The sequence below is a fragment of the Tigriopus californicus genome, chromosome 5, assembly GCF_007210705.1.
Source record: "Tigriopus californicus strain San Diego chromosome 5, Tcal_SD_v2.1, whole genome shotgun sequence".
In the NCBI taxonomy this organism is placed as follows: Eukaryota; Metazoa; Arthropoda; class Copepoda; order Harpacticoida; family Harpacticidae; genus Tigriopus; species Tigriopus californicus.
Window position 1 is genome coordinate 5,464,908 of NC_081444.1, and position 27,154 is coordinate 5,492,061.

Sequence of the window (27,154 nt, forward strand, 5' to 3'; positions counted from 1 at the left end):
TGGGTTCACAGTTGGGCAATGGGGGGGATTGTGGAATGGGTATGGTTTCATAATTGGCCAAGACGGCTTTATTGTTTAGTTGCATGGTTAATGAATCAATGTAATTAACCTAATAAAGCCAGCCTGAAGCAAATAACCGAGCCTTTGAAAGGTTTGGTGAAAGCGTATTATTTTCTTGCGCGGGGGTTTTATCTTTTTTCCCTCTATCTGGCATGATCTTAAGGTGACGTAAATTGCATGATATCATTAGATTAGGAAGATGGAGGGGGTGGTTCATGAGAACTTGGTTGAATTGATGGGATTGTTTTGATCGCCATTAGTCGTTTCTGGTCGTAACAAATCAAGTTATCAAACTAAATAGGCGTGCTTTTCTCTTTAAAGGTTCATATTATGGCCACCTCAGACACGCGAAGGGAACATGGAGCCCTAAATGGGTTCGATAGGAATATGAAAAGCTTCCCATAAACGTTGGAACCCATTTACTCATTTTTGATTTGATTGAAGGACTTTGTGCATGGAGCAATGCGAGCGTAATTGAATTTCATGTTTATTTGAACGATTATGAGTTGGAGCGTCTACCTGCATGACTTCATTTCAAATATATACATCCATTTTCATGCATCAAAGTCAATCATTCTTTCGTATCATTGATTCGAAAATTTTTCAAAAATACTGATAAGTGACTGCTAGAAATATCTTTGGTCCAGCACGAAGTTTTGCTGCGCTTTTTTCGACTTTTACGATTGTACCAAGGTTGGACTGTCACAATTATCATTAATTGCACATAGTCTATGAAAAAAAAATGTACAGGCTTGACTGTAGGCTTGTGAAAAAAGATATCAATCAATTAGTCCTCGGGTAGAGATTTGTTCGTTCTGTTATTTTTTTGAGCATTATGAAGACATAAAAGTATTTCTCTAAATTAGTTTGGGAGGGGCCAAGACGCAGAAAAATTTACCTTGATTTTAACCTTGTTGCTATTGCATACTTTACATTTTAGCCAACAAAACGGAGGAGAACTTCGACATATTTGCCGAAAATGCTCCAAGATCTATGGTTTTTCTCATTGATCATTTGGCCATTCAGTGACAAAATTGAGAAAACGGAGCTTAGAACGAGCCATTTCTCAGCTGCTCTGACCAAATATTAAAGTTGCTTCACTCTCTACACCGCTGATCAGTGTCCGATCTTTCTTCACAATTCTACCGTCAAACTTGACTTTTTTCGCATTTTTTCAGAGCCCTCTAGGAGAAGCGGTTGTCACCTGTTGACTCCCGGCCAGCGTTGGACTTGAGCTCGCCGGGCGTAGTCTGGTCAATTCAGGACTTGGGCCAAAACCTTGCGCTCTCTTGCTCACTTGCTCGCCTTCTTGTTCTTAGTGGCCTCCAAATGAACACGGCCAAGTCAGAGAAGGAAGCAGGCAGAGTTCTCGGGCCATCCATCCATCCATGTGGCGTGTCCCTTCATCCATCGTCTCGTCGTCTTCCTCATTGTCATACTCGCCCTCATCGCCCTCATCGTCGTCATTGGGGGCAGCGTGCACATTCAGTCCGTCATCACCCCTGGACGTCTCCGGTGTGAAGTGGGCAACAATTATTGTTATCATCCCAATAATCCCCTCGTCCTCTAGCTTTTCTCCGTGTCTCTAATCAGTGTTGTCGTTGGGACTGGTTAGGGAGTGCCTGAGTACTCGGCCAGCATAGCATCCTCCATCCTGGTTGCTACTATTACTATATCCTACCCTATCAGTGGGGCTCTGCGGTCACCTGTGATCCATCTCAGTCCACCTACACCCCTCAGATAGTTGCTGGAAGTGTTGTTGTTGGGTGATGTTGATGAAGTTTGAAAAGTGATTGGTAGGATCCATTGATCCCCAGTGAAGTGGAACCAGGGAACAACACACTGGCTAGGGCAGGAATGGGCTCGAATGGACCAGTGATTAGTTGCCGCTCTGTGTGCCATCCATAAGCATCCTTTCTAATCAGCATGGCCTATGTCAATGTGACTGAGTGGAGGGCCGAACAAGTGGCCGATTGGTTACAAGGTAGGGCCACTAATCTTGATTGCCAATCCCGGTTCGTGCATGAAAGGCCTTGAAGGTCAGAGAATGGAGGTGATTGGAAGAGTTCCCAAGAATGCTGATATCTCTAGAGGGCAGTTCCACGACATTTGGATGAAAGTTCAGATGGAGATTGGGTTGGAAAATCCTTGTTTCGAGGGACTGTCAAGTAAATTGAATTGATGAAACACTCTAAGGAAAGCTAGTCTTAACGATCTTGGGAACCGGTTCGATAATTCTTTAGAACTAAGCTCATTACAGTACAGGCAAGAGCAAGTAGAAGCTTTTCAATAGTACGATTGCTTTCCTGGCATGCATCAGAAAGCTGGCATCAAGGTACTGGAACTAGCTTGTTGATAAAGAATAATGGATCCCCTCTAAGTATATCTTCAGTATACCACATGGCTTGACGTATACCTAGACTATTCCCGATTAGTTGTGAGAAAATACTGGAGCAATATGAAACATCAACCTTAGGTGGAAATGATGGCCAAAGGTAATATGTTACAATTGCAAACTCTGTTTAGTTTCTACTATTTTATACTACATCAAGATACCACAGACACATTCCGCGATATTGTATGTTTTTTTTCATTTCCCCCCGAGAATGACATCAAAAGTCTCATAAGCTGGCATTTCAAATTAGATTTGCATGAACGAGTTTATTTTGGCTATTTTGTCCACTTTTGAACGAGTCGCCAACACATTTTACTTCACAATTTGCAAAATGCTGTATAATATGAGACAATCTGTGAGGCAATCTGTGAGGCATGCTGTCAACAAGTGTTCATGGTTCCAGGGGCTTTCTTCCTCCTTCGAAGGAAGTTTCTTGGCTTGTGATGACGAGGCCCAACTTCTTGACAGTTTAGCGAGATTGGACAAGTTTCCTCGCTCAGGTTCCATTTTCTGACACATTTCTCCGGCGAGGTATTAGCTGATTGCTATTTTTGACTTTGGGAGAGTGTCAGAAAAAAGTGTTTCGCCGTTGCCTCGAGATTATTAAATAGACACAGACATAGCTTCTCCTGCACATTCTTTTAGGTTATGGACCTCTCCATTTTGTGTTTGAATGCTCATGGAGGTCTCTTGGCTGCCATGGTGGAAAAGAAGAAGCCAATAAAGCAAGTGCTGACGGAAAGAAAATGCGAAAGCAAGCTAGACAAACCTTTATTTGTCCTGTGTTTTTTCCCGAGTTGAGCTTTTCACGAGTCAGCCTTTGGATGGTCATAAAAGGCAAGCTGCCATATCTTATTGACATTCTTGGTTGAAGTGGTGAGTGACTCGACCAACTTAATGGAAGCAGTCCGTTCTTGCAAGCATTCTATTCGATTCTGGAATGGACATATTTGGCTCCATTTGAAGTTGAAAACTAAATGTGTCCCGACTCCCATGATATCCATGCAGCAAAACCATCAATGAATTGTTCTCTTCTTCTTCTTGAGTTTCCTCTCATACTTGAACCTCTTTTGAATCGAGTAGGATGCTCTTCTCGTCGAGTCCCATTTGTGATTCTCTAAGATTAGCAGCCTTTCCTTTGAGATAGCTCGCGAGAAAAGAAGGCGAGCGAAGGCCAACAAGGCCAAACCAATGCCACGAAGAGATTGGATCTCGAAGAGTGGAGAAATGTCAACCTGAAGAGGCTTTTTTCCCCTAAGCCGTCTTCTTCCTCGCTCCACCTTTCACGAATAGGCTCTGGAAGACATCGTTGTCGTGCTTGACGTCAAAAGGCTGAAGCATTTCATTTTCGCCTCACGAACTACCCACGAGCACTTGTCGCCGCTCACTTAGACACATGGGTATGAGACAAGTCCAAAAGTGTTTGGATTAAATGCTTACTATGCTGCCCATCTGACCGATTTTAGTCGCAGGAATTTCGGAGATAGGGTCAAACGTGACAGGAGCAAGTAGTCGACGGCGCCATTTCAACTTTGTCTGTCTATCTTCTGTTCATTCCTGCCGTCAAATGTGAAACTTTAGAATGCAAGAGCACTGCTCATTGCTCGACACACTCGTACTCATTTTAGAAGCCATAGTTTTGACCATCAACATGTTTGTACGACTCCTCTGTGGACTCCATTGTTATGGCGAAACTATTCAGGCACTTTGTTTGGGTTTGAATATGCTTCCAAATGGAAAGGGCACGAGTGTGACCTTTGAAGACCTAAGGAAAACAGAGCTTCCCTACTTAAAAGGGTGGGAGTGGTTCTCATGTAAAGTTTTAGGAAAGTACAAGCCCGTTGTTAGGCTACATCAAAAAAAAGTTTGACTCGTGGATTATCCAACAAAACTAAGCTTCCCTTCTCTTGGATGGGATCACTTTGGCCTTAAGGTTGGATGCCCCCACTGTGTAATCTATACCTTCTCTTCTTCCTGGTCCATGTCGTCCTCGAAGTAGTCTTCAACATCATTTGCACCTCAAGCAAATTTGCGCCTGAGGAACTTCCTTCGAGCTCATTATAAGAACACTCGGTAAAGTGCTGAAGAAGTGGAACAAGGATCCGAGGTCTTTTCCCTTCTGTTGATTGGGAAAGAGAGTCTCTTTGTACTTTGCATCCGTGTTTATAAGATCCAATTCCCAACCCAGGAGGCCATCATACATTATTCACTGGAGATTGTTTACAAAGACTATAAACCTGGCACCCAATGTGCCTTTGCCCATTAAATTTTAAAGCAGAATCAGAAACGGCTTTGCACTCTCAATTCTGAATTTGGCACTCTTTGAACTTCATCCCTCCAGACCCTGATTCGGGGTCATATTGTGTTCGTGTTTTGAGTCGAACCCATTGGAAGAACTGGGGGTGATGATGATGAAGCCACGGGTGTATGCGTGTGTGTGTATGCTCACCCACCCTGTTCATGTCGAATGCTTGAGTGTGTCTTCAGTGGTTCCTCACCCCCGCCAACAATCATCATCCACAAACCTTCCCTCTTGACACGAACGAACACTTCCACGAGAAGCAGGCAGAGGAACCCGCGGCTCAGATTTTAGGGTTGGGATGTGCTGGATTCTGCTACTGTGTTACCGACCAGGGCCATGAGGAGCACCTATTGGGAGAACGACGGGACTTGGTGTTGCTCACTGAATGGAAGAAGAGTACTGAAGAGCACTAGATGGGCAGGGCACTGCCGCTGTGTGTCCGCTTAATTTAGGATCGTGGGAACCGTCTCTGGACAGGAAACGCCTTCGGGGTTTCTGGTGTCGTCAAAATCGCTTGTGCAGCACTTCCAGCCCCAACAAATATCCATCCGATGAAGACGACTCCGTTTCAATGAAGCTCTCAGACATGTGTTGCACAAGCCCGGGAAACGTATCCATCATTCAAATCAAGAGAAAATATGGGCTGAGCGGACATTCCTGATCTCTTGCTTTCTCATTTTGGAGACCGTTTTGAATGATAATTGATGGAGACTTCTCTTGGATGAACACATCACGAGGTCTCCCTTAGTAGGATCGAAGAACATGTTCTTCGGATTCAGGGATCTCCACTAGCATTGCTATCGCTTCCATCAAGGTCTGGTCATCCAATTAGAGAGACTAGAGAAAGTACGATTGGAGAATCACTCGGGAAAATTATGAGGAGGGATGACCAGAATATTTGCACCTGAGGTTACTTACTCCCTTTGTGCGGTATGCGAAACGGATGAGGTTTTTCGAGTACTCTAGAATTTGGTTCTAATGGGCGGATACAGCAATAACTTCTTCCTGGGAAGATTTCAAGATCACGAAAGGAAGACTCTCCAGAACGAACCTGACAAAGTTCCCATCTGACAAATGCCCGGCTTTCGTCGATGATTGTTTCCCGAAGTGCGAAACACGAATACAACTCTCTTTTCGGGGACTTGATTTTAACTCAACACGACACACGACAGGGATGGGATATCAGTTGTAAAATCAGGGCAAGAAAGTGAAGCAAAAGTGTTTCGCGAAAGGTCGAGTGTCATTTATCTTGATAATGTTGGCAAATTGACACCCACTGCAGAAAGAAATACTGGGACAGGGGGACAAAATCGAGCGAACCCAGCCCGAAAGATGATGACAAGTTCGTAAAATACGAGGTTCTCTGGAGTGTCATTTATCTTGATAATGTTGGCAAATTGACACCCACTGCAGAAAGAAATACTGGGACAGGGGGCAAAATCGAGCGAACCCAGCCCGAAAGATGATGACAAGTTCGTAAAATACGAGGTTCTCTGGAGTGTCTTTATTTCGCCAATGACAGGTGGACTTTGAGCTGAGACAAAAGAACTCTTCGGTGACATGTTCTTGAGCACAATCACAAGACGCCAGCAGGGATTGACGCCATCATCCAAAGTTTTCTTCGGTCAAATTCGGAAATGCTTACTTGTCAACAACAACTTTGATTTAGCCCACTGCCATACATTTTCACGATTCGTTAGTGTTTTTGGCCAATAAGCATATGCCTTGAGATGAGTGTATACGTTTCTACATTGGGTATTGTTCAGGGGAGACCTATTGACTATTCAAGTCTCGAGGTGGGCCACGGGTTCTTCGCAATCGGGCTCCATTGATTTCATTCTTTTGTCGAAGCATTTCAAACAAAAAGCCCAATTGAAAGTCTCTTTTTGTTCAATTAACTCTCTTCAAATACAGATCGGGGAGGTGCGTGCTTGTTTCTGTTGGGACAAAGATGTGATTGCGTGTGGCCTCCCGTCATTAACCAAAGGAGTAAAAAGAGTCCAAAGACTCCAAAGAGCTTAAGGGCTCACCTCTCGTCATCCAAAAGAGATTTAATGCAAAGGTGAGCAATGAGCGACCAACATTGCTTCGGGGATCTCTTAGGAGTCTTACAAATTCGTCGGCACGACCATGGACATGGGATATGTACCAAGTAAAATGCCACGCCAGTTTTCTTCTCGCGTCTCAAAAAATGACGATCCAGATTCCAGACCATCCACCACACACACTGACCATTATGATCAACATCAACAACCGTGATTTCCTACGCATTCCTGATGCTCTCATGCAGCCATTACCAATTTTGGACCTCGGCTTCCTGGACGGACATAGCCCCACCTTCCTTCAGCTTTCATTCCTGAATAATAGCAGACGCGACGCTATTTTTTGATGTGTCGTCCCCCTAGATAAAAAAAGAACGAACGCCTTTCCGTGTATTTGGTAGCTGGTTCACAAGTTCAATCGTGCCAAGTCATCAAAGAAAGCGTTCTTCGCCTGTGGAATGTGGCATCACTTCCCAGATTTTCACCCCGCCTCATCTCACGCTCATGACGGTGTCCAAACATGCTACGCTATAAATTCTCTTGTCTCGATCTCTCGAGCATCAAGGAGGATGTTTTGAGCGGAGAACTCTACTATGGCAAGGAGCTAGCTGATAATCCTTTTGAGGAACAAAAAGATTCTTATCATGTCGTATTGATGGTCATCTCCCGCTTGGTAATCACTCAAAGAAAGACATTCCAACCGGTCGAAAGATCTCCCATACTCCAGAAAGAGAGGAGAACTATTTAAGTCGTCTCCAGAAGCTCATACACCTATAGATGGGGCTGTGGACATTCCACGCAGGATTTATGTGGAGGGCATCCTCCATTGCCCAAATCTAAACTCGTCTGATTCCTGAAACTTCTTCAAGTCTGCGTGCCATTCCATGTGAAGCCAATGCGAAACACCGCGGACCTCGGTCATTGACAAAGAAGGCTCTTTCTCTTTGTGCAGGAGTGGATGTTGTGGTTGAACCTCTACCAGAAGGCTCTTCAGGAGGAAAAGGTGAGGCACATTGCGAGTAAGTGGCCATTCCAGATTCTGAGGAGAAAGGGATTTCGCTACTCGTTTGAAGGGAGCCTTCAATAGGTGAAAGAACACCACGATGATAGCTAAGGGTCTATAAATTCCACTCAGAAACAAAAGACTCCTGCACGCTCAATAGTATCCCTTGAGATCAGGAAGGAGCTCAAGTTTCTGTCTTCCTCGTCATTCCTCAAAAGTGAGTCAGTCTTGCCTTGCTTAGTAGTCAGTAGTCCAATCAGCGTTCGCTTGAATCTTCCATTGGCGGCAACTCCCAAGCCAACCAAGTAGTCAACGAGCCGCTTTGTCAAATCAATGCAACGTGAGATCATTATCAAGAAGACCATCTTCTCTCAAACGCGATACAAAAGCTGCCTTCACAAAAAAAACCTTCTCTCTGGTTTGAAGGGTGGTGGCTCGTTCGTTCTAATCCCGATCAAAGATCAAAGTCGGATGGGCATGAGTCATTTACGATGAATTATTTTCTTCATTTCGGGTGGGAAGGAATTCCATCCCCTCCACGACAATTGAGTCCCGAAGAGCAAGGTGAAGGAGGTCAATCGGCGGCTCGTATTTCGATGCCAGGCCTGAATCTCGCTATCCCATTTCATTCTCCGTGAAGCGAATAGCGAATCATTCCCACTTGGGCGTTTTTTCCAGGAATTGGCCAGAAATTCCACACCAAGGTGCTTGATAATTGGTAGCTCACATGGTATATTTGGCTCGTCTATTTAAATTTGCCGTGTTGTCCCAGATGTTGTGGGATCATTGCTGCTGGACACCAATAGTTCACAGTGACCCTTGGAAGAGAATGGCATTGGTTCCAGTATCCATTTGAGCATTACTCGTGATAATTAAGTACTCTGAGCATTCCTGATTCGCTTCAAATGAATGAAACCATCCACGATCTTGGGAAGGTTGTTGGCCGGTTCTCATCATTGGGGTCGTCTTTTTCTAATGATGATGAAAGGTGGAAGTGACCTCTGAGTGAAGCCAAAATGCATCACTTGAATGTGTTTCTTCCCCTCGCTAAAGCGAATCCAATCAAAAGATCTGGCCACTCGCCCGATCTTTCCACAATCAAGGCTCTTCCATTTGAGCAACGAGTGACTTGAAGTACAGTACATGGCCACACTTGATTACGTACTACTCAGATCTAGACATACCATGTTTTTCAAAGGTGAGGCGTTCTCATTCCTACACTGTTCAGTGGAGTGAAAAGGAATTTCTACTCATGAAAGGAAATTGGGTATTTAAAGCTGCCTTTCAAAATGGTCTCGTTGGCCCGATCTGAGTGAGATTGCCTCGTTCTTCTTCACCTGTTCCTCGAGTGATGCTAAAAGCTCGAAAAAAATGAATTAAACCCCCTACACAAGCTCATAAGACAGTCGAAACAAAAACTGAAAGCCCAAACGCCAAACATTTGTGGCGTTGAGGAATGTTCTCTTCATCCATCCGCGTTTGAAAACATCTCCTAAACTTGTTTTTCCAAAGTATAAGGACCACCAATCCAAAATTGCCAGTGACACCTTGGTTTTATTTCATCGTTGTGGTTATTGTTGTTGCTGCTGTTGTTGTTATTAGAGAGATATGCTCTTGCTGGCACTCCAACCTGATTGGCAGATGAAAAGAGGCAGACAACCTATAGATTCGAACTCAAACAAGGAGCTCGCTGGGCTTGTCAACGGCTTTGGAAGGCAATGAATGGGAATTGGATCTGAATAGTACACGACAGAATTCTTTGTGACTCATATCGCCCCAGTCTCCTACTCTTCTTGCCCATCATACGAGTGCCTGAATGCCTGCCTCTATGTACTGGATGTACTGCCCTAGGTTCTTCGGTTGGTGGTCGACTTGTTGGTCGACAATGGAGAAGCAAAAAGAACGGAGCGAGAGAAGAGCTTCATTCATTCATTCATTTTTCCTCCACTGAATGAATGTCAGAGGCCAAAAGAAGATTGGTGGGAAACCGAAGACAAAGACAAATAGGCATGACAGTGGTAACATTTGCCAGTTTCGGGGTCTAATCCGATCCACGCACAGTCTGCTAGAAACGAGACGTACATAGGACAGTAGCTCCGAACCTTTGCGAAAGGAAAACGTCCTAAAAAACTAGCCTAAAATTAGTCATGGTTCGGTACATGTTATTATTTGTCTCATCTATCTTTGCATGCTTGAAGCCTGGTAGTCTGAGGAATTTGAAGGTCCTAATGGCACATGACCTGTGGACACAAAACAAGAACAAGCAAATTGGGCTTCATAATTAGTTACCTAGAGAGCTTCAGCTAATGTATTAGATCACCCCCCTACTCTGAGAAAGAGCTCAGGCAAAAATCGGAATGCCGAGCTCGTTCACGAAATTGCTTTTTCAAGTCATCTTGGTGCACCAACCACTTTGGCCAGGGCCACACAAAAGTAGTTTCAATGTACCTTCCTGTTTTGCTAGAGTGAAATATGACCGAGCTTTTAGTGACTCCCCGGACATTGTGCTCAAATATGTTTCAGAGGTGCTTTGGAGCCAGAAAGAGAGAGAGAGAAAGAGAGAGAGAGGCTCAAGGTAATCTGAACGTGTGTAATTGAAGCAAATTGAGCCACTTTCTGTGTCAGACTCTGTGTGAATGGCATTTGAAATTGACCAGGCTCAGTTGTCCAAGGGAGAGTTTCCGTCTCAATTTAATCGACAATGTCTTTGTTTCATTTTCCAGGTCTGGATGATTCCGTGTATTCTTACGCACACTTCTTCATCAACAATAACGTGACCGGTCAAGGACTCCTGAATCTTACCGTGGATGATCTTTACAAGCTTCATGTGGAGAAACTAGGTCATCAAGAGATCATATTGGAGGCCTTGGAATTGCTCAAGAACTTGGTATGTTTCTGAATTATGATACAATGTAAGAAGTTGCGTGAATAGTTTTCTTAAGTCCCGACACTGTTCGGAACTTCTCTCAAGTTTCCTTTGGAAGCAAAGCATGCATGCATAGAACTCCGAATAAAATTTCCCTGTATTCAGTGACATTCAGTGAGCCCAACTCTCATCGCCATTGAATGTAGCCAGTAGTTCGCTCTCATTAACACCCAAGCTCAAGGTTGACAAAAAGAGTCTTTTGAATGGCAAGTCGTAAAGTTTAATGGCTCCGTGAATGGCTTTGATTCAGGACAGAACTTCAGAAGGTAAGAACTAAAATTCACACAGGCTCGTCTCGTGAAGGATGAAGTATCATATTTATCTGCATTTCCGCTTCTGTTCTCAAGATCTGAATCTCCTTTTTGATAGGGAAACTCTTGAGGGCTCCTAACAGGAGTTGTGTCAATTCGACCTGTTTTGACGTTTTCGAGAAACCGTGATTCCTGAGCCCACCTTTTAGAGAGGGGGGGGGGGGGGGGAATGAAAATTGGAACATTATTTGACCTTTTCTTGTGTCCACGAGAATTGGAAAAGTCATCTGAAGATGAAGGATCGGGTCCATATTCTGACAAATCCAATTGTGGCAATTTGTTCCACCAAAAAGAGGCAATAGCTTCACGTTTGGATCGAGGCCTGGACGAATAGGGATTGTACTCGATCGAATGGGAAATCTCAGATGTCGTTTGAGTGGCTCGAGAAAGGTTCAGAAATGGATTTAGCTTTTCCACTCATCCGGGTTAGTGCTCTTAGCTTAATCTAGAACGACGAGAAAAGTCTTTTCCTTCCGTATGATATATCCCAATATGGCATTGTTCACAGTGACAAAGCCAGTAGGGGATTATTGATGTTCTACACAGATGTAACCAACGCAAAGATGAGAGCAACTTCCGAGGCCATCAGAACTAATTGAAAAAAATGATACATAAAACTACTTAAAACCCAAAAATGACACACTACGTCGATCTGAGGAAAGATTATTCTGTCTTTTATGGCTTTCATAATTGTTGGTTGATGGGCCGTTTGAATGGCAATTGTCAATTGTCTGGGGAGGTCGAATTAGCTCCAGAAAAGAACTCGATCTATTCTTCTTGGGATAGAGTGCCCTTCGTAAAAGAACGGAATTAGGTTTAGCTTCGGGTTCGGGTTCCCTCTTGAAAGATAGCATGACTGAGAATGAGTAATCGTAGGATATCAAATGTTGTCTGGATCACTCAAATTGATAGCTTTCGATCCAAGCCGTAATCCCCATTCTATGTACATGTTATCGACCAATGAGCACATTCCAACCAATCCATTCTCCATAAACATGAATGGAATATCGGTTGGCTCTCGTTCCCTCTATCAACCACGACAACATGGGCTCAGTAATTTGGATTATTATTTTTTTCCTCCTCTTCTTTCAGCATTACAACTTGGACACGGAAAATCTGCAATATGTCTGCCTCCGACTCAGTTGCAAAGCACGATCACTTTGGAACGAAATCCGAGTGGCTGGATACCCGCAGGTATGATGATGATGATGATACTCTGCAATACTTTGAATGCTAACTCGCTTTTTGTATGTAGGTATACCTAGCGACCTGTCGGTTCTCTGTGTTGTGTGTACCGTAGTTTGTAGCATTCGGCAAAATTGCGAGTAAGCTAGAGTCGATTAATAACCAACTAGAACCAATCTCGGTGGGGTTTTCACACGATGAATTGGAGCTGGAAAATGACCACATTTTGTACACACAAATGTTGTTTGAGGGCATTGTCTCCATTTCCTCTCTCGGTTTTGACGTCAAAAACTTGTGTTTGTTGCAATTTGGTGGCAATCTCTCAAAACTCAGTGAAGCGCAAATTGGAGGTAGAGCAGGCAAACCCTTTTGCCGACCATGATTATTGCTCAATAGCCTCGAGCGAAATTAGAGGATGTTTGATATTTAACATGGAACACACACGTTATTACAAAGGGTCCCAATCCATTTTTTTTTCAATCTTTAAGGGGGGTAACGTGCTCAGTATGCAATGTTTCGTTTTTGTTTCCAGGATAAGAAAACCGTTCCAACTGAAATGATGGCAGCTTGCGCAGACGTCTTGGATTCGCTCCAGGTCCTGATCTCTTGGTTGGATCGCCATCCTTTCCGTCAGAATCAGCATTACACAATATTCAAATGGGAGATGCTCAAGATCAGTATTGACTTGGCAACGAGCACCAACCGCGACCAATTCTCGGAAAGGCCGATTCAAGTCATTAGGTAAATTGATGCCCTTAAACTGGACCCAATTGAGCTAATGGATTGCTTGGTAGAATTGGATGGATGGCGCTAAGTTTTGACTCTTGGCCTTGATTTGATTTGATGTTCTAGTGACTCCTGCAAGAGCTTGGCCGATGTGTCAGATCGTCTCATCCAGGACTGTAAGGACTCATTGTTCCTTCAACCCGCCTATTTGGATGTGATGACCACCAAGCGAAAAGCGGATGAAACTGACTTCGGTGTGATCTTGTGCAAGCATTTCTCGGGCGCCCATTTGGTCCGAGACATCCGATTCGGCTCTTTGGCCTATCAATCCGGACGGATAGGTATCGGCGACGAGATCGTTCAAATCAACTATCAAACCGTGGTTGGCTGGCAGTTGAAGAAAGTGAAGAAGATCATGGAGGAAAATCCGTCCTCGCTCATCCTCACCCTCAAGAAGATCCCCACCGAGTCCCCTGTCATCGGGCAGATTTACATTAAACCCTTTCGGATCCCTGCCCGACAGAAGAACACAAAGAACATATTCAACAACCTGTCCAGTCCAAGAGCCGAGTTACTCACCATTTCGTCCTTGAATTTGTAAGCATGCATGTCTCAAGTCATTCGTTCACTTAGCTCGCTTTTGGGATCCAACTCCTGAGTTTAGAGTAATGATGGCTTGGCCACAATACAATACGAGCACTGANGGAATTACGGGAGTCCTCGAGGGGGGGGGAAATCAGCCTGAATTATTTATTGAGCCGTCCGAGGAATTGGCAAGGTCAGCCTGTCGGAACTCGAAGTCCTTTCAACTCGATTATTGTTACCCATTGAATGTCAGAATGGCAGAATAGGAATAGCATTCAGTATTTTATGAATGTGTCTGTCTTTCTGTCAATTTCAGCCCGGCTATTCCAAGGAATATCCTCAATACGGATCCCGGTTTAAGTTCCGATGAGGATCGGGCCTCTCCCCTGAACATCGTCGACACATCAGACTTGGAACCAGATGATCCTCAATCGATCGTGGACCCTTCAGAAAGTGGTAAATCTCCGACTCAATCAATCCGATCCGTGATCTCTCGACTTTCGAGGCCAAGAAGTGCTCCACAGAGAAGAAACACCATTTCAGGACCGTCTCCGTCTCAAGAGATCCCTTATATCAATCTCAGAGAGGTAATATGATATGACAGACGGTCGCTTACTTGATCTTGCCACGACCACGGAAAAACACTACCTTGAAACTTGAAGTGTTTTTTTTCTATCCGTAAACGAAGCTCCTGCTTTGTTCCAAACTAAACCTTTCACATGAATTAGCTTTATCTGTATAGATATATGAGAGCTGTTATCCAAAGATATCTGTTGTTTTTGAATTGTCCGAATGCAATTAAATTCTCAGATATCTCAGAGAATCAATTGGAATTTTCGTGTCTGGACCGATACTGTAATTCACTTTAAAAAAAACCCAACGTTTCAGATCTGGGAACACGTCAACAATCGCAATAACAACACTTCAAATGGGTCGAGTGCTCACTCCACGATGCAATCTAAGGACTCTGGGCTCTCAACGATGTCCTCGCATTTGCAAGGTGACTCAAGTTTGGACATGGAACTGCGACAAAAACAAGGCGATCCTTCGAGTGGCAGACCCGTGACAGTGGCCGCATTTAATCTTCAAAGCCAACAACGCAATCGTGCCTCGTACATGAATGTGCCGGGGAAAGGAAGCAAGTCCTTCGAATTACCCGCCACCAATACTTCACTCGATTCGGGTTTCAGTCAATTCCCGTCTGATGAACAGAGTCAGCGAATAGCCAACCGTAGTAGGAAGCGTTGTACTTTGAGATGAGCCTTTGTGGACCCTCTTAACATTCTTGTCTTTTTCTTGTCCACACAGATCCCCTACCAATCCCGAGAGTGGCTGGCACGCCTCAAATTAGAAAAGCCACTCCTCAAAAGGAGCCCTCACTAAAGAAGAGACCAATTCCCCAGCCTCGAAAACTGCCTCAAAACCAAGCACAATCATCGCCCACCCGATCCAGTCCGTCCCGTAAGAGTTCCACGGGTATGGACTCTAGTTATGGGACCGACACGTCCACCCCTGCCACGCCCAATTCTCTCTCAAAGTCTCTGAGGAACTTCATTCCAGAGTCGGTGAAGGGACCCCCAGTTTTGCCCGTGCCCACGGCCAATTTCAAGAGCTTTAAACGGGTCACCCCGACGCCCACCCCGCTTACTGAAGGCAAGACAAGAGCTCCGACCCCACAGCATCGACCTACCCCACCCCCCACCCCCTCTCGCGGCAGTTCTCTGCAGAGCCCAGCTAATCCAAATCTTCCCGAATATGTCAATACTACTCCGCCTGTGATACCCGCCAGAGCCAAGCCTAATAATAATCATCACCCAACAGACCCCACTCCTCCAAAGAAGCAGACTTCGTCATCCAGGTTGCAGGAAAACATACCGCTTCCTACAACTGCACCGCCTCCAAGACCTCAAAAGTCGGGATCGTCTTCCCATGACCTCAATGAGCCCGAAGCCGTCTTGAGACAAAAGAGTTCGTCGCCCCATCACAATCCTAGTCCGTCCATGTTTACCCAAAGACATGGACTCTATTGTGCTCCTGAGGTGAAGCCGTCGCCCTCGAGAAAGATAAGTGCCTCCAATTCTGGGCCAGAGGGCTCACCTGGGCCTCAGGCCTCGGACCATTATCGCGAAGGGTCACCGGAGAAGAATTGGATCGACTCTTTGCGGCGAAATCAGGACGAGGGAAAAGCTGTTACCTCGTCACCAGGGAATGAATCGCCACCAAGACTTCCCCAAAGAACGGCCGAGCTAAGGAGTGCTCATACCTATCAACCCCTGCCTCAATATATGATGTCTGCGAGTAAAGAGGAAGCTCATGCCCTCCGTTATGCCTTTGATATGGATCTTGGTCAGGACCAGCGACCTCCGTTGCCTCTTCCATCAGGGGCCATGCCCAATATTCGGGGGTTAGTCAGAGACCGGCGGTTTGACTCGGATGACGAGGTGAGTTTGAAGGGAAGAACGAAGAGCAAGAAAGCATGGTTTTGTATTATCATGATTTGGAAATCATCACTTTGATCATTTTTGCATCCAAGTGTGGGGCTCTCTCATATTGCTGATAGTCAGATGCCAAATCAAATTCTAATGGAGGTGGCTTGACACTTAGGTTTCAATCAGTTAGCCTTGGAAGAAGGTTTAATTTTGCACGTAAATAATAAAGTCGAGAGAAAGTAGAATTGGTGTTTTGAAGAATAACTAGTCTGTCATGATTAACAATGAAAGTGGAAAAGAACAAGAACGACAGAAATGAGACCTACCTTAGAATATAGACAGAAGTTGCTTAGATTTTGAAACATGGAACAATTTAGACGCCAAAAAGGACATAAAACACGTGTCTCAAACTAACTAACAAAAATGTCATAGCCGTAATGAACTCCATTAATTGAAGAGTGGTCCCGAAGGATCGAATTTCTCTTTTGGTTAAAAGACACTGGGATTGCTTTTCGCTCCATTTCTCCAGGGACGGTTTTCTGAAGCCTTGAATGTACAGAATCGCATGAAAAACTACATCAATGGTTAGTAATAGTCTAATAAATGGCTCGGCTAAAGGAGCAAACGTGAACTTTTCTAGCAAAGAGTCTTCAAGATTCCATTTTGATTTCACCCTCCCTCTTAATACATATTTTCCATACATTACCATCAGCATGAATTGTATCTTTGGAAGATATTGCGCACAGTGTCAACACGAAGGGTGCGATGACAACAAAATGGCATCGCAATTATCATACTAAATTACTCCTTTTAATATTGAATGTATATCTCAATATTCATCCATGAATTAATTATCACCTTTCAGCACGAGTACACTCGTCTCTCCGAAATGAGTTCATCACCATCGTCAGTGGCGCCCTCTGTGAGTCCAGGTAGTCACACTAACCATGCCAGTGGACGACCAGGGGCCACTCCTATGATCCCCACCAAACCAAGCACTACAACAGCCAATGATTTACCTCCTCTCTTCAACCCATCGTCCTACACTATCCAAGATATCAAGCGAAACAAGAAATCACACTAACCACTGCACTACTCTGTGTTCCCAATTCTGCCAAAGTTGCATTTCACATCCTCTTTTTTAAGAAACCAGATACCCCGTCATCTATAAACCTATTAAACGATTTGTCAATAAATCTGATTATCCAATTAAACTTGCCAGATCATGATTGCCACGAGCAATTTCTCTTCTTAATTCTCAGAAATCCAGCTCTTCAGATGTGTTCGCCTTAATGGCCCCAACTCATTCAAGTATATAGTGACAGGAAATATTGGTCAAACTATGCTACAGCATCTTGAATCAGGAGCCGAAAGAAGATAAGTGCTATCAATCCATTGTGCAGTAGTGACTGGTCACCATGGGTCAACGTACCAACAAATTAGGCAAGTCCTCGTCTTTGCCAAAGCATTACTTCAAACCTCTGCCCCTTCTCCAAGGTTTGGTGCTGTTTGTACTCACATGGATCTTGCTCCCTCTGACGGCCTTTGCTCCTTTTGCTTTCGAGCCCTTCCTCCCTGTGGAGATTCTAGGACGCCTTATCTACTATCGGGTACATGTTTGATTTGATGCTTTTGCATCCGGATTAGCCTTCATGTTTATGTGTATGGATGTTCTTGCTCTTCAGACATGGTTTGGCCTGTTATTTAAGGTCATCTGTGGAGTGCATTTGCTTGAGGTTCTGTATACGATAAACTTATGCCGCGGAATGGGTTTAACCACATGGACCACCTTGAAATGGGCTGTGAATGTTGCGCTCAATGGAGTATTTGCCTTGCGAATGCTGAAATTTCCGGACAAGTCATCGAAAAAGAACTAAATCAACTAGAAAAGAAATAATTTTTTTTTTACCTCTCGTCAATCTATTTTAAGGTTTGTTCGCTGAGCAATTAGAGAGAGACAAAGTGCGAAGTTCCAATTACTTGGGAAGTTCCGTTGCAACGGGACGATTTTGGTCGATCGTTCGACCTCAATTCGAGTACATTTATTTCAAAGTATGTCTCGAAAGTCAATGAAGGCATTCAAGTGTTATATTTAGCATTCGGATTTTCAAAGTTCATCCTTGCGAGAATCGGAGGGTATCTTGACGGCAGGTTTGGCTTCAGAGGACTGGGCCCAATCTTGAATGATCATATCTGCGCCTTTCTCCCCAATCATAATCACAGGCCCATGAGTGTTGCCGCTAACAATGGTGGGCATGATCGAGGCATCAATGACACGAAGGGATTCCAAACCATAGACTCGCAATCGCGGATCGACCACAGCTGTCTTGTCGTCTTTGGGACCCATTTTACAAGTGCCGGATTGATGGTAGACAGTCAAGGCCCAATGGCGCACAAAGCATTCCCAATAGAGATCGGTATAAGGCTCGTGATCCCCACAAAAGTATTTGTCCGGGCGGAATGGGGTCACTCCATTCTCTTGGAAGGATTTCGTGTCCTTCATGGCATGAGCGAACTTCATGCCCTCCACCAGAACCTTCATGTCATCGGGATGAGAGACGTAGCGGTGTTCAATTATGGGTTGGTCTTGGTAGTCATTGGAATTGAGTCGAATGAAGCCACGACTTTTGGGCCGGGAGAGGGTGGGCAATAAGTAACTCGTTTCCATTCCTAGGTATGGCTCAAACATGTATTCCCATGATTTTCCCTTGTAGCGGTATGAATCCTTCATGGCAGCACCAAAGTCATTCCCATGGGCATAAGCGCATGAATGCATCTGGGCATCAGGCCGGGTTTGGTCGGGATTGTGCTTGGTATTGTAGTACCCATTGGATCCGATGTTGTTATCCGCCAAGGGCCCGGCCCCATTGAGGAAGAAGTCGATGTAGTTCAGTGGGTTCAAAACATTGAAAGGTGAGGTGGTCAGTCCGGATTTCGTGCCGTTCATGTAAAACGGGTAGTACACGTGCAAATGGTCCTGAAGGTTGTCGCCCACAGGCAAATCTTTGATCACCGGGATGTTCAAGTGTTCCAAATGGTTTTTCGGACCAACGCCGGACAACATGAGTAAATGTGGGGACGCAATGGCGCCCGCACTCAATATGACCTCTTTCTGGGCGTAATATTTCAGGGTCTGCCCAAAACGATTAACCTCGACTCCCACGGCTCGCTTACCCTCAAAGATCAATTTGGTAGCTTGAGCAAAGGTCAGCACATCGATGTTGGCCTTTCCCAACAAAGGCTCCACATACGAACGATAGGTTCCCAATCGCCATGAGTCCTTGTCAATGGTAACCTGGACATGCTCGAAGAACCCTCCTTCAGACGCGCCATTGGGGTCGCCCAACTCATAACCCATCTCCCGGAAGCCTTGGTTATACACATGGTTAATTGGGTGTCTGTGGGGCGTTTGCTTGACCCCCGTGGGTCCATTACTCCCATGGAAGTTTTCCTGCTGATCCACTTTGCCGTAAAACGACTCGCTCTTCTTGTAATAAGGTAGGACATCCTTGTAACTCCAACCTGTATTGCCAAAGCTTTCCCATTCGTCGTAATCCTTGCGATGTCCTCGCAAGTAAAGCATCCAATTGAGCATTGAACTGCCACCGAGGACCTTACCCCGGGGGATACTCATAACCACGCCTTGACCAGCATTTTCCGACGGTACAAAGTCGTACTTCCAATCATAAGGTGAGCTCATGAAATGCGACACAAACGCCGGAATGCCTTGGAGCCAATTGGAAGGACCTCCAGCCTCAATCAAGAGGACATGGTGGCCAGCCTCAGCCAATCTGCCGGCAACAACTGAACCGGCTGATCCAGATCCGATCACCAAGAAGTCGTAGTTGGAGGCATCCTTGGGAGGAGCCACCATGAGTTTGGTGAAGTACATCTGGACATAGTAGGACAAGTGCACATAGGAATAGAATACCAAACTTGTCACCACAAGGATCCAGTAGTACAAGATGTGCAAATTCATCTTGGGATCTAAATTTGGACCACACTGCTTTGCTGTAACATGTGAAAACAGGGTAGTTTTGCAGACGGAAAACTGTTTATTTGCACACTTGTATGGCGCGTAAACCCGAGTGTTCAAGTCGAACACTCGCCTTTCACCTTGTTTGCCAAATGCTTATCGGACTTGAATGTATGTAGGAGACAGACGCTTCGGTTGATGATGTTACTACCCGAAAAGAGCCAAGGAAACTGGTTCTGCGCATCGGCCTCAGCCCATCCTCGGATGCGGCAACAACGCTGATTTCAGCAGCCCTTCTACGTACGTACGTACATAATACGTGTTGTACACGTTGATCTCTCACAATTGGCTTGAGTGTCTGTCTAGCTCTGATTAGAACTGCATGTTCCTTATTGGAACCTATTCCAGAAACCTGTACAGTAGTACGATTGTCTTTTACACCAGCGACGATTAAAGGCTCACACATTTCAAGTATATATTTTTGTGATGATGAACCATTTAGCTAACGCCCTGATATTTCCAGTATGCATATTCTACTTTTGCCAAAGGTTCAGCTCTTCAGAAACGATCATGTCACAGAACGGAGAGTCTCTCCACAAATCCAGAGTTTAGGAGAGGAATGTAGCAAAACCTGTTTTGGAAGGGACCCAAATGACAAATGCATCTCGAACCGAACTCTAGGCTTGAAATTCTATTGAATCCTCATGAATGAGCGTTTTGCTCGAGAAAATTTCTATTACTTGACATACGTAACGTGAAATGTGGGCAATCAATGCATTTAAATAGATTGCCTGGCGGAGGATACTTGCTACAAGTACACTGTCCTTTGCAAAAGCAAGTGACTTTGATTGATGTATGAATGTGTGATTTACTTGTTGAAAATTGATCTCAGAATCAAAAAATAGACAAAAATGTACCTGAACATTGAAACCCGTGCCAAAAATGAGATTAGATTTGCGAAAACATTTCTTCAGTGTTCGCTCTGTTAAGATATGGAACGATCTCCCAGGCGAAGTGCGACAGTGTCATACCGTCAACGAATTCAAAAATAAATGTGTCTCCCATAACAAGATTTAACTTTCAACGTAATCACCCTTCCCATGTCAAAATGTGTTCTCTTTTTCACTATTTCCATAATGCAAATAACCCAAATATCTTCATAATGACTATTAATGGTCCCTGAAGATTAATAAAATCTTGTAAAAAAACCATCAGTCACATTCCAATATAAGCTTGAGCATTAAAGACCTACTCTTGTGCAAAAAATACTTTGCAACGGATTAGTTCCATTTTGTCCTCATCCTGCAGAATATCTTTGGTGAACAACAGTTTTCCAAATTTGATCAATGAATATTTTGCATTGTAAGACTCACTTGCTTATTTCAACACACTTTGTAAAGTTGTCACTCATGTTTTAATTTTTTTTTGCATTGGCGACTCAGTTCCCATTTCTTCAAATAGATAACAACAAAGGATATTCTTCCACTTTGAAGATCAACTGCAATCCACAATTAAGGTTCCAAGATAAAACTCAAAATTGAGAATAACTGCAAGTTAAATTTCAGAGCAACAAAGCCATTTTAAAATATCTTCTAACATTTTTTTTTGTTTCAAATTTCTAAATAAAGTACATTTGAAGCAACCGGTGATTTCATAATGAGACAAATGTTTCGGAAGGGTGTGTGCGTACGTCTGAGCAGATGTGAACCGATCCAAACCACATCTGCTCAGTCATTGAAGAAGGTCTGATTATTCAGTTCTTATTGTGTGCTTATGCAAGATGGAAAATGCGATGAATACGGTTTCTCATCTGTTTTTTCGAAGTTATGAAAGAAATTCAATATAATTGCCGTATGTCGCATTTGTTGACCTCGATCTTCTTCAGGGAAAGATAAAGCTAACCCCAAAGCACATGGGCTTCCAATTCTGGTGATGATATGGCGTGAAGACATTTCCCAGATTAGGTTATAGTGTTCAAGAGATCAATTAGGTTTTCACGTGGTTCTTCATAAGTCCTAATCAATCTACGAACGTTTCAAAAGCATCATCCCCATTAACATTTTTAACTTGAGCAGGAATTTCACACCAGAATGTCACATTCCCAGAGTCCAAAGGTTGAAAGGCTGCAAACGATTGCATTTCCAAACTGGTGCCTGTTCAGAAGAGCACTTGTTGTAGTTATGACAAACGATCAAAGGTTAAAAGGATACAAACTGGAAATCTTCCGATTCCACAACTCGTCTTTACAAACGTTGCGCCTTGGATATAAAACCCTTTCTTTATATAAGTATCTAACATTTATTACGAATCAATCTGGAACTATAACCAAAGATAACTTTGACGCATTCCTTGCATCTATATTTAGTTGTACGTCTTTGACCCCACGTGGGCATTTTATTGTCGAGAATGTACTCTAGTCTTGTACGGTGTTCAACGATTTCGTCATGAAAAAAACCGCTTACATGTGTGAGTGGCAATTTCAACGTGTTTGGGGATAACGAAGACTTACAAGTGTAGCAAGTTGATGCTATGAGACTTCCATGGAAAACTTAGAGTAGAGTACGGATACTAGAAAAATGTGGTCAGAGGAATTGGATATATAAAGTCCTGCTCCCCTTATCTACACCATCATTGACAAAACGTCATCTTCTGAAGAAACATTCGACTCAGTCGCCAACATGAGCGTCAAAGTAGCAACCCCTCTCAGCGGGCTTGGTTTTCCATCAAGCAACACTCCGAAATATATGAACGGGGACACCCAAGTGCTTGTCCCATCAAAGTGTTCAACCTATACTAATGGGTAAGTCCAGAGTAACTTGTGGTACCTTCTCATTGCACTTGTAATACTTTTCATGTTGTCTTTTAGGTCTGTCCCTAGAAAGATCTCCGAGTATATAACTCTCCGGGATGGAACTCAAATGCCCCGCATTGGTCTTGGCACTTGGAAATCCTCTCCAGAGGACACCAAGGATGCCGTGAAAGTTGCCGTGAAAGCCGGCTATCGACTTATTGATTGTGCGAATGACTACAACAATGAGCACGTCATTGGCGAGGCGCTCCAAGAATTGTTCAAGGAAGGGGTTGTAAAACGGAAGGATCTGTTCATTCAGGTACGTTCCCAAAAACTTTTTGGTTCTCCTATCCCCCCGAAGAAATCATATCCTTTCAATTTCTAGTGCAAGTTGTGGAACTCTAACCATAGAGCTGCCCATGTCAAGGAAGATCTGATGGCCTCTTTGGAGGACCTCAAGTTGGATTATGTGGATTCATTCGTGATCCATTGGCCGCAAGCCGTGCCCAGCCACGGGCAAAATGTTGCTGTAAGGAAGAGTGGAACTTACATTGATCACTTTTCTAAAGGTAGTACCATCAAAAATGGACCTGTTTCTGTGACAGAAAAAATACCTAGTTCCATTTAATTTCAGGAACAATGATGCCCATTCAAGATAACGGTTATTATAGTTGGGACAAGGAATGTCATTACATGGAGACATGGTACGCTATGGAGGATCTTGTCGATGAAGGACTCTGCAAGAGTATTGGTTTGTCGAACTTCAACTTGACCCAAGTCCGCGAGGTCCTTACCAAAGCCAAGAAGCATTTACCGTCCGTTCTTCAAAATGAAAGCCACCCCTACTTGCAAGAAAAAGACCTACGAGACTTTTGCCGAATCCACAAGATTGCCTTCCAAGTAAGCAACGTCCCTCTTTCTCTTTTTTTATCCAAATTTAGGCTCTAACTCCAAGTTCCTCCACAATAGGCCTACAGTGCTCTTGGTTCATTTGATCGACCATGGAAAAAGGCCGGAAGTATCACATCTGGAGAACCAATCACAGGGCACGAGTTGTTGGACAATCCCATCATCAAAGAATTAGCAGCTTCGTTGGAAAAGTCTCCAGCCCAAATTGTCCTTCGGTGGCATCTGGAAATGGGTGGAACTGCCGTCTCAAAGTCTGTCCGAGCTCACCGAATCATTTCCAACTATGGGTACGTATCGACTACGCTTTGAATGAACTCTTAAACCTTCTTACCTCTACATTTATTCTCGGTGATTTTGCAGGGTGTGGGATTTCGAGCTGAGCCCATCTGACTTGAGCAAGATTTCCGATTTGAATGTAGGATGGAGACATTTGCTCTGGGCCGAAACCGCTCTTCACTTTGACTACCCATTCAAAGACTTCCTTCCCTGGGATTACCAGCCCGGCAAGCCCGACTTGAAAGCTCTCAGTGTTGGCCCCAAGCCCACATAAAAACGGGACACCTTTCTTGCATTCATATCAATTAGAATTTACTGACACGTTTTTGAGCAACTGTAATTTAATCCAATATCATACATATCACAATGAATCACAATGGAACACAAGTCTGTAATTGATCGCATGTTTGATGTAATAAAACTCAAGATGGACGCATCAGTCTTGCCGTGGATTTATAATTCATCCTTGGTCTTGGGGGTTGGATCCTTTTGAGTCTGGGTTCCCCTCCATTGTTTGATGATCATATCAGCCCCTTTCTCTCCAATCATGATACAAGGAGCATTTGTGTTTCCACCCACAAGCTTAGGCATGATGGAAGCATCGATCACTCTGAGGTTGGAAATGCCTTTCAATTTCAACTCATGATTCACCACGGATTCCGGATCCGACTCTGGACCCATTTTGCAAGTGCCAGCTGGATGGAAAATTGTCCCCAAGTTGGCACGAACAATGCAGCCGAAAAACGTATCGGAGAGAGGTTCATGACCTGCACAGGGGAAACTGGATGGTTCCAAGTGCTTGAAGCCAGCATCTTTCATGGCTTTCGTCGAGACTAAAGCGTAGGCCATCTTGACACCTTCCACTAGAGTTTGAACGTCTTGTGCGTCGGCGAGATAATTCGGAATGATCAAAGGTTGATCCTCTACGTGAGGACTCCTCAGCCGAAGTAGGCCATGACTCTTAGGCCTCAAAAGGGTGGGCACAAGTAATACACCCTCAGCCTTGCTCGTGTCAACCTTGCTGTGCATACGGTTATGTTCTTCCTCTCTAAAGTTGACGAATTCATAAAAAGTTCCACCATAATCTACGTTGGAACCAAAACTGAGTAAATGCATTTGAAGATCAGGTCGAGAGGGATCAGGGTTGATGGGCGAATGAAAAAATCCGTGATTATTCAGGCCAGTAGATGACAAAGGGCCAGTACCGTTGAGGAAGAACTCGAGAAAGTTCAATGGGTTTGCCAATGAGATTGAGTTTAATGACACTCCACTTTGAGTTTCAGTGTAGAATGGAAGAATCACTCCAGAATGGTCTTGTAAATTTCGTCCAATCCCATTGAAATTATAATTCACTGGTATTTCCAAATCCACCAGTTCTTGCCGGGGCCCGAATCCAGAGAGCAATAAGATCTGTGGCGAACCCACGGCGCCCGCACTCAAAATCACTTCTTTTTTAGCATAGTACTTGAAAGTCTTGCCGAACCGCTTGACACGCACTCCGGCCGCTTTCTTGTTAAAATCCTTTAGCAGAACCTTGTTCACTTGTGCGTACGTGAGGACATCAATTTTCGCCCGACCAAGTAAAGGTTCCACAAAAGTCCGATAGGTGCCAAGCCTCCAACCGTCTTTAACGGTGATATGTGAGCGATCAAAGAAGCCTTCACCTCCGCCCGCGCCATTAGGATCGCCAAACTCATAGCCCAATTCAATCAATCCGTCTTTAATCATCTCGTCAGATTTATAGGTGTGAGGTACTTTCATCACGGACATGGGGCCCTTCATCCCGTGATGGGTGTCCTTCTCGGCCACTTCTCCGAAGAACCTTTCGGACTTCTTAAAGTACGGCAACACATCCTTGTAACTCCAACCAGGGTTGCCCATGGCTTCCCACTCGTCGTAGTCCTTGGGGTTGCCCCTGACGTAGAGCATCCAGTTTAACATGGATGACCCGCCCAGGTTCTTCCCTCGGGGCCATTTGATATTGCCATCCCTGACACTGCGACCAGCATTCGGATTAGGTTGAGTGTTGTAGTCCCAATTATACCAAGATTGGCTGAAGAGGCAGGCAAAAACGGGAATGCCTTGCATCCAATGAGAAGGACCTCCAGCCTCCAAAAGAAGGACATGATGACCGGCCTCGGCTAGTCGACCGGCCACAACAGATCCCGAAGATCCAGAACCCACCACGATGAAATCGTATTCCGCATTGTCAGGGGGAGCCGCGACCATGAACTTGTTGATGTAGTAATGGAAAAGCCATGTACTTTGAACATGAAACAGGAGGGTGACACTTAAGAAGGAACACAATATGAACCCTAAAACTGGGTTCATCTTGGCTCTCGAGGACCAATGGTTACACTTCTTTGAAATCAAACAGTGGCTTGAAGATATTTCACTGACACACCACGCATCCGCCAGATCCGTGTAAAACTTCACCTGCCTCGATGTGAGAAGGGAAATGTACCGAAACCTGCTTTTGCCCAGTGCCCTACTTACCCTCCAGCAACTGTCACAAAGTGGCTGAAAATCCACTCAAGGTGAGTCTATGCAGTGAGTTTTGGATATGGGTGATTTCTATGCAGATAAGCAACATACGATGGTGGTCTTGGGGAAGGGCGGGTGGTTATAATTCTTTTTGATTAAGTTAGATTATGAAGATATTCAATGGTTGTTGAGACCAGTTTTGAAATTGACCAGAAATAAGCGCAAGGTTTTCAAAAGTGGAAAAATATTGGTGGTTCTTAATTGATTTTTGACTTGCTTCATCGATCTTTGGCCCAACAATTTCAATCCTTAGACAAAAAGAACAAGAATGTTTTACTTGTTGTATTGAGATCTAAAAAAAGGTGAATGTGTTTTGTCAAATACATATACAGTATATAGTCTTACTTAATGAACTTTTTCGTTTGATCCGAGCATTGCCAAAACAAAACATTATCTGAAATTTCGACCCCATTTTCCGTAATCGATATCCAATCATATGGATGTCTGTTTATTCCAACTGAAGCTTGTTTCTTGAACCTTCTCATAATGTTTTGTTTTCTTATAAAACCTCTCCGCTCACAAGACTACAAGAGAGAAATCTCCATGAGAACATGCCTTTGGCCTTTTAAAGTTCCTTCTCAGTCATACTTTAAAAGCCAACTCATCCACAAGGCTAAAAAATGAATCAATTTGGCTTTATTCTCTTCAAAACCTTGATCTGCATATTGAGTTTTATTCTCACCAAAGTTAACCT

At 44.1% G+C, this 27,154-nt stretch overlaps 4 protein-coding genes across 4 annotated transcripts; 2 read left to right on the plus strand and 2 right to left on the minus strand.

Annotated features, from left to right (window-relative positions):
- Positions 1 to 1,514: 1,514 nt before the first annotated feature.
- LOC131880280 (uncharacterized) lies at positions 1,515 to 17,178 on the plus strand. Its single transcript, XM_059226867.1, has 9 exons — positions 1,515 to 2,044; positions 10,526 to 10,689; positions 12,132 to 12,233; positions 12,757 to 12,965; positions 13,077 to 13,547; positions 13,852 to 14,122; positions 14,424 to 14,769; positions 14,844 to 15,976; positions 16,830 to 17,178. Exons 1-9 carry the CDS (start codon positions 1,987 to 1,989, stop codon positions 17,046 to 17,048), a joined length of 2,973 nt encoding a protein of 990 aa, XP_059082850.1. The 5' UTR covers positions 1,515 to 1,986; the 3' UTR covers positions 17,049 to 17,178.
- Positions 17,179 to 17,940: 762 nt separating this feature from the next.
- LOC131880282 (glucose dehydrogenase [FAD, quinone]-like) lies at positions 17,941 to 20,172 on the minus strand. The gene has a single exon (XM_059226869.1). It carries the CDS (start codon positions 19,941 to 19,943, stop codon positions 18,072 to 18,074), a length of 1,872 nt encoding a protein of 623 aa, XP_059082852.1. The 5' UTR covers positions 19,944 to 20,172; the 3' UTR covers positions 17,941 to 18,071.
- A 2,310-nt stretch (positions 20,173 to 22,482) lies between these two features.
- Positions 22,483 to 24,355, plus strand: LOC131880287 (aldo-keto reductase family 1 member B1-like). The gene is made up of 6 exons (XM_059226874.1): positions 22,483 to 22,740; positions 22,807 to 23,050; positions 23,117 to 23,300; positions 23,366 to 23,631; positions 23,701 to 23,927; positions 24,001 to 24,355. The coding sequence occupies exons 1-6, from the start codon at positions 22,619 to 22,621 to the stop codon at positions 24,188 to 24,190; spliced, it is 1,233 nt and encodes a 410-aa protein (XP_059082857.1). The 5' UTR covers positions 22,483 to 22,618; the 3' UTR covers positions 24,191 to 24,355.
- Positions 24,240 to 26,434, minus strand: LOC131880281 (glucose dehydrogenase [FAD, quinone]-like). The gene has a single exon (XM_059226868.1). The coding sequence runs from the start codon at positions 26,245 to 26,247 to the stop codon at positions 24,370 to 24,372; it is 1,878 nt and encodes a 625-aa protein (XP_059082851.1). The 5' UTR covers positions 26,248 to 26,434; the 3' UTR covers positions 24,240 to 24,369.
- Between the last annotated feature and the right edge of the window lie 720 nt (positions 26,435 to 27,154).